The sequence below is a fragment of the Brachyhypopomus gauderio genome, chromosome 2, assembly GCF_052324685.1.
Source record: "Brachyhypopomus gauderio isolate BG-103 chromosome 2, BGAUD_0.2, whole genome shotgun sequence".
In the NCBI taxonomy this organism is placed as follows: domain Eukaryota; kingdom Metazoa; phylum Chordata; class Actinopteri; order Gymnotiformes; family Hypopomidae; genus Brachyhypopomus; species Brachyhypopomus gauderio.
The window spans coordinates 9,571,326-9,590,181 of record NC_135212.1 but is presented as its reverse complement, the minus strand read 5'-3'; the positions used below and the strand labels follow the sequence as shown (position 1 = coordinate 9,590,181).

The following is an 18,856-nucleotide window of genomic DNA, read 5'->3' as shown; positions in this document are numbered from 1 at the left end:
ATATCTTGTTTTGAAATTAATTTGCATTTGTTCAAAATACAAGATATTTTGCATTTTGTCCTTAACAAGATGTGTTTATGTAAATTCAACTAATCTTTCTACGTACACCCATACAACAAACTGTTTTTGTGTTGTATTTACTATTTTCCAATGACCGCGAAGTGGGAGGAGCCACTGGTTCTTTTCCTCGTTTTTCCATATTTCAAATTTTAACAACCATAGTACTGGCCACAGACACTCGTGGAAACGGAGGACCTTAAACAACATCTGACGGAAGGTAAATTTTGCATCTTAGCATAAATAAAAATTATATAAAGCAGAAGCATTTTGTGTGTGTGTATAAACGTTAGAAAGCTACCCAGAGGCAACCTGCATAGCTAACATAGTTACCTCAGATAGCTAACTAAACTTGCGACAGCTAGGCTACTAGCCACTGCTAAGCGACTATAAAAATACAGTGTGAAGTGCTTTCCAGTGGATTCTGGTGAGTCACAGGAATAGATCTAAGTATCCAATGGTACAATGTACTGTAGTGTTTGTCGAGTGCTCGATGAACAAACGGAGGTAAAATTCTTTTGTCATTTGTTTCATTGTGTAAGTTGAGGCTCATAGTGGCGCAAAGCCAGCATTTTGTAATTTTAGCGCGAACACGGTCATATGAGTGCTTGAAATCATTGAACATGCTTTAATTTTAATGTTGCATTTTCCATGTTTGAAAATGTAATGGAATTTTGGCTAAAAACATGGTTTTTCCACTCAGAGAAGCAGTGAGAGTGACAGTTATATTTGAATGTCTCTCCCCTCCCCTACACACGCATGCAGTACAGTACATCTCCTATACTCACTCCACAAACACACACACACATACATACAGTACATCTCTCTCCTATACTCACTCCACAAACACACACACACATACATACAGTACATCTCTCTCCTATACTCACTCCACAAACACACACACACATACATACAGTACATCTCTCTCCTATACTCACTCCACAAACACACACACACATACATACAGTACATCTCTCTCCTATACTCACTCCACAAACATACAGACTTGCATCTCTTTTCAAGCACTATGTATTTCCCTCAGGAAATGCAAATCTAGTTAAACTATATGCTAGCTTGGTTAGCTACCAGAGCAAACCCAACCAAACTAGCATATATTTTTTAAGCATAGGCTATATTAAGATAGCTAGTTAGCTGAATACACCAACAAGTTTATGTACTACACTTATTTTTCTGCTATTACCAAACACGGTATCATCTCTTTTAAAATTATGAAAAGTGAACAAATCATTTGGAGTATGTGTATTTGTATAAATATGCAATTTACTACAGCTGTAAGATGCTGGGAAATATAGAAAATAGACCTTGAAAGTGCTTTAAAACTGCTTGAATTTGACCTTGGAAAAGGAGTATGAACAGCTAAATTAACATGTTTTGTATATGTTTTTATTTTCTTTTAGAAACGGATGTAGAAGCAGACAGAGAGGTAAACCATGCTAAATGGAAGATGAGCTCCTGACCTGGTGTCACGTCTGAATGATGAATCTCCCAGCTGTGTCCCAACTCTCTCAGGTTCTCCCAGTATGCTTTCTCAGGTTCCATTACTCAGTTGTTTTATTTTTTTATTATGATAGTTTGTTACATTGAAGATAGAGGGTTTGTGCCCTTGTCCTTTTATTGTTGAAGATAGAATAAAACAATAACAAAAATAAAAACATGACTGTTCATCAGTGAGTATACATAATAAAAGTAAGTCCTTACATCAAGTTGTTTCGAGTGAACTTGCATTTCAAAATCTTCCAAAATATAAGTTGATAAAATAAAGTGATTATATTAATACCTGATGTTGTCTTGCAGGTGTTCACAGTATATACACAGTTATTGCTGTGTGTCAGGAATGGCTGTGTGCATTTATTTGTATGGTCAACACTTGGTTCCATGGAAGCCATTTTCACATGTAATGAGGACAGTTTTGGTGTACGCTTTATCTCAACATTTGTAGGGCAGATACCATGGAATGTAATGAATACGTAAAACATTTCTGTGCTTTGGACCCTGTCAGTTCACATTCTTAGCATTAGAATGTACACAAGATATCAAAACAATTCATAACTGGATTAGATATTCATCCATCCAAGTGCATCCATGCACCCAAAAATAAACATCTGAAATTCTTAAAGTTAAGTACATCACACACAAAACAATGCCAAGGAACACTAAGTTAAGTTGACTGGACTTGCAAAATCAAGTTGACTGGACTTGCAAAGTGAAGTTGACTGGACTTGCAAAGTTATTTTTTGCACAAAGAAAATTAAGTAGTTCATACAAAGACTAGTTGTATTTGATCTACATAATAATCTGATGCAAAAAGTTGCCTTGATTTTTTTAAGTAGATCAAGCACAGTATTTTTATCAGTGCACTTGAATTCTTCAGGACCTGCTGCTGTTGAGTCTGGAGGAAAAGTGTGAGAGAAAGTGGCATAATGTTGGCATTTCCTGGTATTTCCCTTCAAATTATTTACTATGCAATAATAACAATACTGTCTGACAGCAGAGGTACACATTATGTGTATAAATTGTGCACTTGAAAAGACCTTTAAAATCATTTTGAAGTGAACATCAGTGATGAAATATGTGGTCTTTCATATAATTAATTATCAAAGTTATTTTGATTAATTAGACTTGGTAAATAATGTAAAAGTGTCCCTCTTTCAAATAACTGCTGTATTATTAGCTTTATCCTGTTGACAGTTTGGTCAAAGTCCAACAGGTCTGATTAAACAGAAGTATTAAAGACAAAACACCAGTGACAGTGAATCTAAACCACATTCCTGCAGAAAAGAGACAGGTAAGACTGTTTGGTTTACATTCCAAATAAAGCCAAAGGCATTCGTTTGTAAAATGACTTTAACTGTACAATAACAAATGTTTAAAGAGCAACATTAGAAAACACAGGAAAATCTGTAAATGTCCACAAGTTAGTGTGGACTTTATATTTTTAAAAGTTGAATGTATTTTTCCTTTCTATCTATCTATCTATCTATCTATCTATCTATCTATCTATCTATCTATCTATCTATCTATCTATCTATCTATCTATCTATCACTACAGATTGTGAAGTCAAAAAAGTCTTCACAATCTGATTTTAGAAATGTTTAGCTGAACAAATGATCTGTAAGATAAAATGTATGTTATATTACTATCATCTAATAATTATTATATATATTATAAACAAATAATATAAAAAATATAAAAATATTAAATATATCTTCCTTTCCTCAAACATTTTCATTTATGACAGACATGATAGACACAATTAACTAAGGCACAGACATTATAGACACACCTAACTAAGAGACAGACAGAATATACATAACTAACTAAGGCACAGACATGATAGACTAGCACATACATAGACATAACGAAGAGACAGACACATAACTACGTGTTTGTCTGCAAATGCTGCCACTGCCCTCACCTGGATGAACTTGGCAACACAGAAAAACAGGTTTTGACTTTGAAATATCAGTCTTATGTCACATGCTCTCTCTCTCTCTCTCTCTCTCTCTCTCTCTCTCTCTCTCTCTCTCTCTCTCTCTCTCTCTCACCCACACACACATACATACACACACTAACGTGTATTCTATCTCAGAAGGAAAGATGATCCAAACTCTGATTGTCTCATTCTTGTTCCTGCCTGGACTGCATGCAGCTGCTTCCAAAAGTAACAGTTTCCAATAACATCCATCTCCTCTTTCTGCATCTTCCCCGAGTCATGTCTTAAAGGGCTTCCTCCATGTCTGTCTGTCTGTCTGTCTGTCTGTCTCTCTCTCTCTCTCTCTCTCTCTCTCTCTCTCTCTCTCTCTCTCTCCATAATGATCTTGAGCAGAGAACATCGCACTCGGAGCCCAAGCAGTGCAGTCATCTACGGCATTCTCAGGACCTGCTGAGAACGCCGTGGACGGCAACACGGAATCAGACTACTACCAGTATTCGTGCACTCACACCGCCACTGAAGACAATCCCTGGTGGAGGGTGGAGTTGCCAGATGCGTACAATATCACCACGGTAAAAATCACTAACCGTGGTGACTGCTGTTCAGAACGACTGTACGGTGCTCAGATCCGCATCGGTAATAGTCTTGAGAACAACGGCAACGACAACAAGCTGTGAGTGACATTTGTGTTATCCAATGATATGAGAGGGTTTGGGTCCACGTTACTGGATTAATTGTGCCTGATATATTGGATATAATAGAAACCCATGTCACACTTGACACAGAGCATTTAAAATTACATCCAGAGATCCAACTCTAATCTGGATGGTTGCTGACAGCGATTCAGCTGTGTGACATTAACAAGATATTTAGGATCATTAGAGGAAGGAAGAATTGAGTACAACCGAAATAAATCTTAAATGCTTTACTGAGGTGCCAATGTGGAACAGTGTAGCTGTGAGTCTCATTTTAAACCTGATCATGATGTATCTGAAAATCACTTCGAGATCTATTGCACATACTGCAGATGTTTGATCAGGCAGTGATGGTGGCTGACGGAAACGTTCATGTTTTGTTCTGCAGAATTGCTACTGTTGGCTCTCGTATATCCTACAAGTTCTTTCCCGTCGAGGGACCAGTGCCGTTTCAAGGTATTTGGGGGCCCCAAGCAAAGACACCAATCGGGGCCCCCCCAACCTCCACACCAGAAATCTCATGCCCAAACCCCCCTCCGGCCAAAAAAAAAAACATATCTGGCCGCAGTCCACCTTCAAGAACCATAGCATATACACCTCAAACTAACTACTTTACAAATTTACTACTTGTAGCTGAACATAGCAGATTTAAGTATGGGATTACCCGGGACGTATATATTGTTTTTAGCCTACCTGCTGCTAAATTACACCATTTGTACAGGTAGGCCTAATTTATCCAGTGTAAATCATCACTTACCACTGTCTTGTGTTTTTTTTAGGGGTGGGCATAGATTAATTTTTTTAATCTAGATTAATCTCACTGAAATCTTGAAATTAATCTAGATTAATCTATATTAAAATGGCTCATATGTGTGCTACCCAAGTAATAACTAAAAGTCAGCTTTTGAGATAGGGTTTCTTAATACAGACATTAGACCAGGGGCTCATCTCCTGTTTCCAAAATGCATCAATGACTGCTTGAGGAAGCTGTTCTACTTTGATACTTGAAGAAAAAAAACATACTCAATAAAATGTAGGCTACTCGTGTTCAACGGTTTATTCAGTTAAACATTAATTTGTAAGCCTACATACTGTACATTAAAAGGGGTTGATAACATGTTTATTCAGCTAAACATGATATTTGAAATGTAAGCCAACATTTAGTACATTTAACCTCACGGACATAATTTGGGGGGGACTTTTTCAAAAGCCGGTTTGGTCCTCTGCAGTTTTAACGGTTAAAAATAAATATTTAAATAGCGACGAATCTAGCGCTAGGACCATGCAGAAAACGACCGCTCCGAGCTCCGCTCCGGTAATATTTTACGTTCCTAAAAATGAATTTTCCATGAAGCAAACCTGGCGACTTCGTGGCTGCATCCATGTAAACACACGTACGATTTTTAATTCACAGGTTTGAAAACTCGTTCTCGCCCCTACTGTGCAATTTGGTTAGGAATACAGCCGAGCTAAACTGTCAAGTTGAAAGTCATCATAGTTTGCTTACCCATTTAGTAGATAGATTAACGGCGATAATTTTTATATCGCCCGATAAGAGTATCAAATTAACGAACGCCGTTAACGGCCCACAACTAGTTTTTTTGTGTTCCTCTTCCTTCTTTTGTTTTCTCTTTTGGCTTCCTGATGGATAAATTCACTTCATGGTTAAGTTTCATATTTGCCGGCGTCTAAAACTTGGCTGTCTGCCAGGACAGTGTCTGCCTGCCTTCAGCAGCTGGTGGGAGGGGCTCCCTTGAGGGGGATTCTGAGAACAGTGTCATTGCTCATGACTTTGAGAATGTAAAGGGGGGCTCACACAGTTTGTCGCTGCATTTAATTCTTAACCTGTTGTTGTCTGGGGGCCCCAGGCCAGCTTGGGGCCCCAAGCAATTGCCTGGTTTGCCTGCCCCATCGCGACGGGCCTGCGAGGGACGGTTTGTTAACATCATCATACCAGGAAGACAAAAAATTCTCACTTTGTGTGAAGTGAAAATATTTGCAGGTAAGATTAAGCAGGAAGAGTGCGTATAAAACATGAAGATAATCGATATTCGTAAATTATCTCATGTGCCCCTGAATACATTGCAAGTCGATCGTAATTCAGATATATCACTGATTTTGAGTGTTTTTTCCGCAGACGAATTTATACTGCGTAACGTAGCCCTTAAAGGCAGAGCCACCCAGTCCAGTCTGTCCGTGAGTGGTATGTGGCCCGGCTTTGGGCTCGCACAAAACGCGATCGATGGGAACCGCAACCCTGACCTGAAGAAGGGTTCCTGCACACAAACAGTGGAGGAGACTGCCCCCTGGTGGAGAGTGGACCTGCATCGCAATCATGAAGTCTACGCTGTAGCTCTGACTAACCGGGGTGACTGCTGCTCTGAACGTTTAGACGGCGCTCAGATCCGTGTCGGGACTTACATAGAGAATGAGGGAAAAGAAAACCCTATGTAAGTCGGGTTCTTGAAAATCTACTCCTTTTAGTTGAAATATTATTATTAGGGTTCACACACATAGTGTGGGAAACCTATTGTTATTGTTAGGTTTTTTCTTCTTTCTTTCTTATTATTAGGGTTCACACACGTAGTGTGGGAAACCTATTGTAATTGCTCGAATTTTTCTTCTTTTTTTTTTTTTTTCTTCTTATTAGGGTTCACACACACAGTGTGGGAAACCTATTGTTATTGTCGGGTTTTTTCTTTCTTTTTCTTATTAGGGTTCACACACGTAGTGTGGGAAACCTATTGTAATTGCTGAGATTTTTAGGGTTCACACACGTAGTGTGGGAAACCTATTGTAATTGCTCGAATTTTTCTTCTTTTTCTTATTATTAGGGTTCACACACACAGTGTGGGAAACCTATTGTTATTGTCGGGTTTTTTCTTTCTTTCTTTCTTATTATTATTATTTTTCTACTGATAAAACGCATACTGCAGCCTAGACCGTAAGGCCCAGGGAGACCAAACTTGGCAGGATGGTGTAGTCTCTTTGCGAGACCGTGCTAAAGCACAGAGACCCACATTGGCCTGATGGTGGCGCTATAGCGCACCATTTTGCGTTTTGGTCGATATCTCCCAAACCGTAGGGCCTAGAAACAAAATTCCACTTCTGATGGATTCCTTGGCTCAAGCCAAACAAAAAAGCCTCAAGAACCATTAAGCTCCGCCTACTTAGATTTTTTGCTAATTTGCATAATATGCAAAACCTACTTTTTTATACTAGTCCCTGGTTTTTCATCGGATCACCACAACCTTGGTGTCAAAATATTCAGGAGAATCTCATTATCAACGTTGCTTAAAAACATTTTGAGATTTGCATACAGTCTGGTTGTCACATGTCAATCAATAGCTCCAAGGCGTGGCCAAATTTACTTAAACAGCCATATCTCAGCAACGCTATGACGGATCTTCATAAAATTTTAACAGTTGTTAGGGCACATGACTCCGAGGTCATAGTTCAAAGCTGGCCACGATTGTCCAATAGGGGGCGCTATAACATGGGAAAAACTGTTTCTCAGAAACCATTAGTCACATCAAGCCAAAACTTTACAGGCATCATCAGGGGCCAAAGTGATATCAAGACACACAATGATGACATCATCACTTAAAAAACATGGCCGCCATGAGCCAATTAATTTTTATTTGAAATAATTGGCCATTTGACAGACTTACCATTGGCCAAACAACATGAAACCTCACCACTGTGCATATCTCAGGACTATGTGTCATGCTGTGCAGTTTTAAAACATATGGCCACTAGGTGGCGCTATTTGTGAAAATCATGCATAACTCCTCCAAATTTTCACTTAGGAACATGCAGCTTGTTTCATTTTATTCCTTGCAGTAGACCTGACAACTTTGCAATTACAAGTCCTATTAAAAAATGCATACTTTTGTCACATTCATCTATTGTTTGAAAATAGCTATTTACAAACTAGTCATAGGAATTTGATCCAATTATGGAAAAATTGCTATGAGCATAATCAGTAGACTCTGTAGGTAAAAACTGATTAAAAAAATGTTCGATTTTTATTTATCTGATTGGTCCATTTTCCCATTATATCATTGTGGCCATGCCATATATGACCTATATTGCTATAACTCATAAACCATGTATGCAATCAACTCCCAATTTGAAAGGCTTTTATATCCTGAAGTCCTTGTGAGGTATGCCAAGTTTGGTTCAAATTGGCCTGTCGGGGGCGCTACAGTACCCAAAAACCTAAGAAAACATAAAAACTCATGCTGCAATCTTGTTATGCAGAATACAGACAAGTAATTGGTCTTGTATGATCCAGATCAATAAGTTCTATAACATTGCAATTGCATCTTATAACAAAAAGTGCACTGCCTGACCAGAAATGAACCTTTTAATTCACCAAAATGTCATATTGCATTACTGAGATTAATGAGATATCAGTATGGTAGTACTTGGGCTCCATCTAGTGGCCAAACATCGAAACGGACTGAAAACTATTTCTCACATGAAATACCACACAAACACACACACAAAGCTGATCTCAGCATGTGATTTAGTTCTGTGATCTAAATCATTTTGCCAATACAATTTATTTTGAACCTTTTGTGTCTTTACTGCCTCAACTGAATCTCTTTTTTTTAAATAAAGTACACTGCCTGACCAGAAATTAACCTTTAAGTCACCAAAATGTCCTATTTCATTACTGAGATTAATGAGATATCAGTATGGTAGTACTTGGCCTCCATCTAGTGGCCATATTCTGACTGAAAACTATTGCTCACATGAAATACCACACAAACACACACAAAGCTGATCTCAGCATGTGATTTAGTTCTGTGATCTGAATTATTTTGCCAATACACATTATTTTGATCCTTTTGGCCCTTTAGTGCCCCAATTGAACCTTTATTTGCACATTGATTTATTTGTGCATTTTTTCCACTCAAACAGCTTTTTTTCACATTTAGGGTCTAAAGGACCTTTTGGGCCTCTGCCTATTGAGGCCAAGAAGCCTATTCGTGTGTGAACCCGCCAATTGCCGCTTGCGGCTATATTTATTAGGGTTCACACACGTAGTGTGGGAAACCTATTGTAATTGCTCGAATTTTTCTTTTTTCTTCTTATTATTATTATTTTTCTCCGCATAAAACGCATACTGCAGCCTAGACCGTAAGGCCCAGAGACACCAAACTTGGCAGAATGGTGTAGTCTCTTTGCGAGACCGTGCTAAAGTACAGAGACCCACATTGGCCTGATGGTGGCGCTATAGCGCACCATTTTGCGTTTTGGTCCATATCTCCCAAACCGTAGGGCCTAGAAATAAAATTCCACTTCTGATGGATTCCTTGGTTCAAGCCAAACAAAAAAGCCTCAAGAACCATTAAGCTCCGCCTACTTAGATTTTTTGCTAATTTGCATAATATGCAAAACCTACTTTTTTATACTAGTCCCTGGTTTTTCATCCGATCACCACAAGCTTGGTATCAAAATGTTCAGAAGAATCTCATTATCAATATTCCTGGAAAAAATTGTGACATTTGCATACAGTGTCGTTGTGACATGTCAATCAATAGCCTCGGGGCGTGGCCAAATTTACTTAAACAGCTATATCTCAGCAACGCTTTGACGGATCTTCATAAAATTTTAACAGTTGTTAGGGCACATGACTCCGAGGTCATAGGTCAAAGCTGGCCACGATTGTCCAATAGGGGGCGCTATAACATGGGAAAAACTGTTTCTCAGAAACCATTAGTCACATCAAGCCAAAACTTTACAGGCATCATCAGGGGCCCAAGTGATATCAAGACACACAATGATGACATCATCACTCAAAAAACATGGCCGCCATGAGCCAATTAATTTTTATTTGAATTAATTTGCCATTTGACAGACTTACCATTGGCCAATCAACATGAAACCTCACCACTGTGCATATTTCAGGACTATGTGTCATGCTGTGCAGTTTTAAAACATTTGGCCATTAGGTGGCGCTATTTGTGAAAATCATGCATAACTCCTCCAAATTTTCACTTAGGAACATGCAACTTGTTTCTTTTTATTCCTTGCAGTAGACCTGACAACTTTGCAATTACAAGTCCTATTAAAAAATGCATACTTTTGTCACATTCATCAATTGTTTGAAAATAGCTCTTTAAGAACTAGTCCTAGGAATTTGATCCAATGATGGCAAAAATGGCATAGGCATAATCTGTAGACACTGTAGTTAACTAAATATGGAAAAAATGTTGCATTTTTATTTGTCTGATTGGTCAATTTTTCCATTATATCCTTCTGGCCATGCCATAAATGACCTTTATTGCTATAACTCATAAACCATGTAAGTGATCAACTCCCAATTTGAAAGGCTTTTATACACTGAGGTCCCTGTGAGGTATGCCAAGTTTGGTTCAAATTGGCCTGTCGGAGGCGCTACAGTACCCAAAAACCTGAGAAATCATAAAAACTCACGCAGCAATCTTGTTATGCAGAATACAGACAAGCAATGGGGCTTGTATGATTCAGATTAATGAGGTCTATAACATTGCAATAACATCTCATAACAAAAAGTGCACTGCCTGACCAGAAATGAACCTTTTAATTCACCAAAATGTCATTGCATTACTGAGATTAATGAGATATCAGTATGATAGTACTTGGGCTCCATCTAGTGGCCAAACACCGGAACTGACTGAAAACTATTTCTCACATGAAACACCACACAAACACACACAAAGCTGATCTCAGCATGTGATTTAGTTCTGTGATCTGAATAATTTTGCCAATACATATTATTTTGATCCTTTTGGGCCTTTAGTGCCCCAATTGAACCTTTTTTTGCACATTGATTTATTTGTGCATTTTTTCCACTCAAACAGCTTCTTTTCACATTTTGGGGTCTAAAGGACCTTTTGGGCCTCTGCCTATTGAGGCCAAGAAGCCTATTCGTGTGTGAACCCGCCAATTGCCGCTTGCGGCTATATTTAGGGTTCACACACGTAGTGTGGGAAACCTATTGTAATTGCTCGAATTTTTCTTCTTTTTTTTTTTTCTTCTTATTATTATTATTATTTTTCTCCGGATAAAACGCATACTGCAGCCTAAACCGTAAGGCCCAGGAAGACCAAACTTGGCAGACTGGTGTAGTCTGTTTGCGGGACCGTGCTAAAGTACAGAGACCCACATTGGCCTGATGGTGGCGCTATAGCGCAGCATTTTGCGTTTTGGTCCATATCTCCCACCCCGTAGGTCGTAGAAACAAAATTCCACTTCAGGTGCATTCCTTGGCTCCAGACAAACAAAAAAGCCTCAAGAACCATTAAGCTCCGCCTACTTAGATTTTTTGCTAATTTGCATAATATGCAAAACCTACTTTTTCATACTAGTCCCTGGTTTTTCATCTGATCACCACAATCTTGGTGTCAAAATATTCACAAGAATCTCATTATCAAGGAACATCAACAAAACTGTGACATTGGTATACAGTCTGGTTGTCACATGTCAATCAATAGCTCTGAGGCGTGGCCAAATTGACTTCAGCAGCTATATCTCAGCAATGCTTTGACCTATCTTTATGAAAATTTATCAGTTGTTAGGGCACATGACTCAGAGGTCACAGGTCAAAGCTGGCCACGATTGTCCAATAGGGGGCGCTATAACATGGGGAAATTTGTTTCTCAGAAACCATTAGTCACATCAAGCCCAAACTTTACAGGCATCATCAGGGGCCCAAGTGGTATCAAGGCACACAATGATGACCTCATCACTCAAAAAACATGGCCGCCATGAGCCAATTAATTTTTATTTGAATTAATTGGCCATTTGACAGACTTACCATTGGCCAATCAACATGAAACCTCATCACTGTACATATCCCAGGACTATGTGTCATACTGTGCAGTGTTGAAACATTTGGCCACTAGGTGGCGCTATTTGTGAAAATCATACATAACTCCTCCAAATTTTCACTTAGGAACATGCAACTTGTTTCATTTTATACCTTGCAGTAGACCTGACAACTTTGCAATTACAAGTCCTATTAAAAAATGCATACTTTTGTCACATTCATCAATTGTTTGAAAATAGCTCTTTAAGAACTAGTCCTAGGAATTTGATCCAATGATGGCAAAAATGGCATAGGCATAATCTGTAGACACTGTAGTTAACTAAATAAGGAAAAAATGTTGCATTTTTATTTGTCTGATTGGTCAATTTTTCCATTATATCCTTCTGGCCATGCCATAAATGACCTTTATTGCTATAACTCATAAACCATGTAAGTGATCAACTCCCAATTTGAAAGGCTTTTATAGACTGAGGTCCTTGTGAGGTAGGCCAAGTTTGGTTCAAATTGGCCTGTCGGAGGCGCTACAGTACCCAAAAACCTGAGAAATCATAAAAACTCACGCAGCAATCTTGTTATGCAGAATACAGACAAGTAATGGGGCTTGTATGATTCAGATCAATGAGGTCTATAACTTTGCAATTACATCTCATAACAAAAAATGCACTGCCTGACCAGAAATTAACCTTTTATTTCACCAAAATGTCCTATTTCATTATTGAGATTAATGAGATATCAGTATGGTAGTACTTGGCCTCCATCTAGTGGCCATATTCCAGAACTGACTGAAAACTATTGCTCACATGAAATACCACACAAACACACCCAAAGCTGATCTCAACATGTGGTTTAGCTTTTTGATCTGACTCAATTTCCCAGTACACATTATTTTGATCCTTTTGGGCCTTTAGTGCCTCAGTTGAATTGAATGTTTTGTCACATTGATTTACTTATGCATTTTTTCCACTCAAACAGCTTCTATTCACTTTTGGGTCTAAAGGACCTATTGGGCTTCTTTTTGCCTATTGAGGCCAAGAGGCCAATTTGTTGGTCTAAAAGACCCTTTGGGCTTTTTTGCCTTTTTTTGTGTGAACCCGCCAATCGCCGCTTGCGGCTATATTTAGGGTTCACACACACAGTGTGGGAAACCTATTGTTATTGTCGGGTTTTTTCTTTCTTTCTTTCTTATTATTATTATTTTTCTACTGATAAAACGCATACTGCAGCCTAGACCGTAAGGCCCAGGGAGACCAAACTTGGCAGGATGGTGTAGTCTCTTTGCGAGACCGTGCTAAAGCACAGAGACCCACATTGGCCTGATGGTGGCGCTATAGCGCACCATTTTGCGTTTTGGTCGATATCTCCCAAACCGTAGGGCCTAGAAACAAAATTCCACTTCTGATGGATTCCTTGGCTCAAGCCAAACAAAAAAGCCTCAAGAACCATTAAGCTCCGCCTACTTAGATTTTTTGCTAATTTGCATAATATGCAAAACCTACTTTTTTATACTAGTCCCTGGTTTTTCATCGGATCACCACAACCTTGGTGTCAAAATATTCAGGAGAATCTCATTATCAACGTTGCTTAAAAACATTTTGAGATTTGCATACAGTCTGGTTGTCACATGTCAATCAATAGCTCCAAGGCGTGGCCAAATTTACTTAAACAGCCATATCTCAGCAACGCTTTGACGGATCTTCATAAAATTTTAACAGTTGTTAGGGCACATGACTCTGAGGTCACAGGTCAAAGCTGGCCACGATTGTCCAATAGGGGGCGCTATAACATGGGAAAAACTGTTTCTCAGAAACCATTAGTCACATCAAGCCAAAACTTTACAGGCATCATCAGGGGCCCAAGTGATATCAAGTCACACAATGATGACATCATAACTCAAAAAACATGGCCGCCATGAGCCAATTAATTTTTATTTGAAATAATTGGCCATTTGACAGACTTACCATTGGCCAAACAACATGAAACCTCACCACTGTGCACATCTCAGGACTTTGTGTCATGCTGTGCAGTTTTGAAACTATTGGCCACTAGGTGGCGCTATTTGTGAAAATCATGCATAACTCCTCCAAATTTTCACTTAGGAATATGCAACTTGTTAGGGTTCACACACGTAGTGTGGGAAACCTATTGTAATTGCTGAGATTTTTCTTATTATTATTATTATTAGGGTTCACACACGTAGTGTGGGAAACCTATTGTAATTGCTCGAATTTTTCTTTTTTCTTCTTATTATTATTATTATTTTTCTCCGCATAAAACGCATACTGCAGCCTAGACCGTAAGGCCCAGAGACACCAAACTTGGCAGAATGGTGTAGTCTCTTTGCGAGACCGTGCTAAAGCACAGAGACCCACATTGGCCTGATGGTGGCGCTATAGCGCACCATTTTGCGTTTTGGTCCATATCTCCCAAACCGTAGGGCCTAGAAACAAAATTCCACTTCTGATGGATTCCTTGGTTCAAGCCAAACAAAAAAGCCTCAAGAACCATTAAGCTCCGCCTACTTAGATTTTTTGCTAATTTGCATAATATGCTAAACCTACTTTTTTATACTAGTCCCTGGTTTTTCATCCGATCACCACAAGCTTGGTATCAAAATGTTCAGAAGAATCTCATTATCAATATTCCTGGAAAAAATTGTGACATTTGCATACAGTGTCGTTGTGACATGTCAATCAATAGCTCTGGGGCGTGGCCAAATTTACTTAAACAGCTATATCTCAGCAACGCTTTGACGGATCTTCATAAAATTTTAACAGTTGTTAGGGCACATGACTCCGAGGTCATAGGTCAAAGCTGGCCACGATTGTCCAATAGGGGGCGCTATAACATGGGAAAAACTGTTTCTCAGAAACCATTAGTCACATCAAGCCAAAACTTTACAGGCATCATCAGGGGCCCAAGTGATATCAAGACACACAATGATGACATCATCACTCAAAAAACATGGCCGCCATGAGCCAATTAATTTTTATTTGAATTAATTGGCCATTTGACAGACTTACCATTGGCCAATCAACATGAAACCTCACCACTGTGCATATCTCAGGACTATGTGTCATGCTGTGCAGTTTTAAAACATTTGGCCACTAGGTGGCGCTATTTGTGAAAATCATGCATAACTCCTCCAAATTTTCACTTAGGAACATGCAACTTGTTTCTTTTTATTCCTTGCAGTAGACCTGACAACTTTGCAATTACAAGTCCTATTAAAAAATGCATACTTTTGTCACATTCATCAATTGTTTGAAAATAGCTCTTTAAGAACTAGTCCTAGGAATTTGATCCAATGATGGCAAAAATGGCATAGGCATAATCTGTAGACACTGTAGTTAACTACATATGGAAAAAATGTTGCATTTTTATTTGTCTGATTGGTCAATTTTTCCATTATATCCTTCTGGCCATGCCATAAATGACCTTTATTGCTATAACTCATAAACCATGTAAGTGATCAACTCCCAATTTGAAAGGCTTTTATACACTGAGGTCCCTGTGAAGTATGCCAAGTTTGGTTCAAATTGGCCTGTCGGAGGCGCTACAGTACCCAAAAACCTGAGAAATCATAAAAACTCACGCAGCAATCTTGTTATGCAGAATACAGACAAGTAATGGGGCTTGTATGATTCAGATCAATGAGGTCTATAACATTGCAATTACATCTCATAACAAAAAGTGCACTGCCTGACCAGAAATGAACCTTTTAATTCACCAAAATGTCATTGCATTACTGAGATTAATGAGATATCAGTATGGTAGTACTTGGGCTCCATCTAGTGGCCAAACACCGGAACGGACTGAAAACTATTTCTCACATGAAACACCACACAAACACACACAAAGCTGATCTCAGCATGTGATTTAGTTCTGTGATCTGAATAATTTTGCCAATACATATTATTTTGATCCTTTTGGGCCTTTAGTGCCCCAATTGAACCTTTTTTTGGACATTGATTTATTTGTGCATTTTTTCCACTCAAACAGCTTCTTTTCACATTTTGGGGTCTAAAGGACCTTTTGGGCCTCTGCCTATTGAGGCCAAGAAGCCTATTCGTGTGTGAACCCGCCAATTGCCGCTTGCGGCTATATTTAGGGTTCACACACACATAGTGTGGGAACCCTATTGTAATTGTTAGCGTTTTTCTTATTATTATTATTATTATTATTATTATTCTTTTTCCCATTTTGCTGTCTATAAATCATTCTGCAGCCTAAACCGTAAGGCCTAGACACACCAAACTTGCCAAACTTGTTCTCTAGGTCAAAAGGACCACACTCACTTATAGGGACCCACATCGGCCTGATGGTGGCGCTATAGCACACTATGTGACTTTTTGGCCCATATCTCCCATACCATAAGTCATAGAAGCAAAATTCCACTTCCTATGCATTCCTTGGCTCAATTCAATAGGACATTTCATATACAACTATGAAGCTCCGCCTACTTAGATTTTTTGCTAATTTGCATAATATGCAAAACCTACTTTTGCCTACTACTCCTTGGTTTTTCGTCTGATCACCACAGTCTTGGTATCAAACTACTCAGAAGAATCTCATTATCAAAACCCATCGCCAACATTGTGACATTGCCATACAGCCTGGCTGTCACATGTCAATCAATAGCTCTGAGGCGTGGCCAAATTTACTTCAGCAGCTATATCTCAACAATGCTTTGACCAATCTTCATGAAAATTTATCAGTTGTTAGGACACATGACACAGAGGTCACAGGTCAAAGCTGGCCACGATTGTCCAATAGGGGGCGCTATAACATGGGAAAAACTGTTTCTCAGAAACGATTAGTCACATCAAGCCAAAACTTTACAGGCATCATCATGGGGTCAAGTGGTATCAAGACACACAATGATGACCTCATCACTCAAAAAACATGGCCGCCATAAGCCAATTAATTTTAATTTTAATTAATTGGCCATTTGACAGACTTACCATAGGTATATACACATGAAACTGACATGGTATGTTCATGTACACACCCTCTAAGACATACTCATGTTAGAAGGGAATTGCACCACTAGGTGGCGCTATACTAGAAAATCCAGAATTTCTCCTACATATTTTCACTTATCAAGTAATGCTTGCACTCATATGATTGTATGCAGAATTCCTAGCAACTTTGTAATTACATGTGCTTTGCAAAAATGTACCACTTTTTCACTATTATCAAATATATATAACTTGCCATTTTCATACTAGTCCTAGCATTTTAACTCCATCACCTTAAATCACACCTTGTAATACTCAGCAGACTCTGAAATGCTAAGATTAGCGAAAAAATCCTAAGTTTTTGACAAATTAATATTTTTCATATGCATCACAATGCTACCATCATAACACATCAAATTCCCAGTTCAATAACTACGCCATAGTATGTCTGATTGTTATGGAAATTGAAATCCACATTCACATGACCATTGTGGTGCGATGTGCCAATTTTGAGCCAAATCCGTCCACAAACAGCTCTACAGTGAATATTTTCATTTTCCATACAAAGCAGTGGAGGGAGGCATACACAGCTGCTAAGCCACACACGCACGTGCCTTTCTCACACACTCTGCCCCCCCCTCCTCCACTCCCCTCACACTCCCCCTTGCTTCCAACACTTTACAACCCATGGGCTCTACCTCCCCCCCTCTCTTTCACATGCACTTACAAAAACACAGGCCTCTGTAGCTTTCACACTGCCCTTGCCATACCTACCCATTTCGCTATGAGTAACCCAGATACAAACACACAAACTGACGTTTAGCTTCTGTTTTTGAAAACACACTCTCTCTCTCTCACACACACACACACACACACACACACACACACACACACACACACACACCTACTTATAGGTTTAACATACACACTGCCCTAGCCATGTATACCCATTACTCTTTGACTAAAACACACACACACACACACACACACACACACACACACTTCTACCTAAATGTATGTATAGTTTGTATGCATATTTATAGTATATGTATAGTATATGTCAGTCATGCCAGCAATGTCAGTCGTATCAGTCATATCAGGCATGCCATGCCAGTCATTTCAGTCCAGTCATATCAGTCATATCAGTCATGTCAGTCATATAAGTCAAATAATCAAATCATTACAGTCATGCCAGTTATGTCAGTCATATCAGTCATGTTAGTCCACATTCATACTTTGAATACACGGACAGTCATGTTAGGCATGCAAGGTGTGCAAGGAGTGAATTAACAAAGCATAGTCTCTGGCTCCCTCAATCTCTCTCTGTCGGTAATATACAGGCCCAATCATGTATAGACACATGCAGGCCTTCCTATATTGTTCACATAGATGCATATGTATAGTATATGTCAGTCATACCAGTGATGTCAGTCATATCAGACATGCCAGTCCAGTCATGTCAGTTATATCAGTCATGTTCTGCCAGTCATGTAAGTCATGTCATGCCAATCATTTCAGTCCAGTCATATCAGTCCTATCAGTCATGTCAGTCAAATCTTCAAATCATTAGTCATGCCAGTTATGTCAGTCATATCAGTCATGTTAATTTTGTTCGTCATGCCAGAGATGTCATTCCAGTCATGCCAGTCATATCAGTTATGTCAGTAATGCCAGTCATGTCAGTCATGCCAGGCTTTGCAGACTACATTCATACTTTGAATACACAGGCAGTCATGTTAGGCGTGCTACGTGTGCAAGGAGTGAAATAACAAAGCATAGTCTCTGGCTCCCTCAATCTCTCTCTGTCAGTAATATAGAGGCCCAATCATGTATAGACAAGTGCAGGCCTTCCTATACTGTTCACAT

The 18,856-nt window shown here is 39.0% G+C and overlaps 1 protein-coding gene across 3 annotated transcripts in view; it reads left to right on the top strand.

The window, feature by feature from the left end:
- The first annotated feature begins 168 nt into the window (after window positions 1–168).
- Window positions 169–18,856, top strand: part of LOC143486818 (uncharacterized) — a 159,751-nt gene continuing 141,063 nt past the window's right edge. Inside the window, exons 1-9 of one of the 3 annotated variants that reach the window (XM_076986284.1) lie at window positions 169–277; window positions 1,479–1,590; window positions 2,453–2,517; window positions 2,781–2,866; window positions 3,672–3,743; window positions 3,909–4,188; window positions 4,599–4,651; window positions 6,144–6,212; window positions 6,348–6,660. In XM_076986284.1, coding sequence (XP_076842399.1) covers window positions 3,680–3,743; window positions 3,909–4,188; window positions 4,599–4,651; window positions 6,144–6,212; window positions 6,348–6,660 — 779 coding nt within the window. In that variant the 5' untranslated portion in view covers window positions 169–277; window positions 1,479–1,590; window positions 2,453–2,517; window positions 2,781–2,866; window positions 3,672–3,679. Of the gene's footprint in view, window positions 278–1,478; window positions 1,591–2,452; window positions 2,518–2,769; window positions 2,867–3,323; window positions 3,744–3,908; window positions 4,189–4,598; window positions 4,652–6,143; window positions 6,213–6,347; window positions 6,661–18,856 lie in introns of those variants that run through there. The other 2 variants (XM_076986283.1, XM_076986275.1) reach the window with 2 other exon arrangements.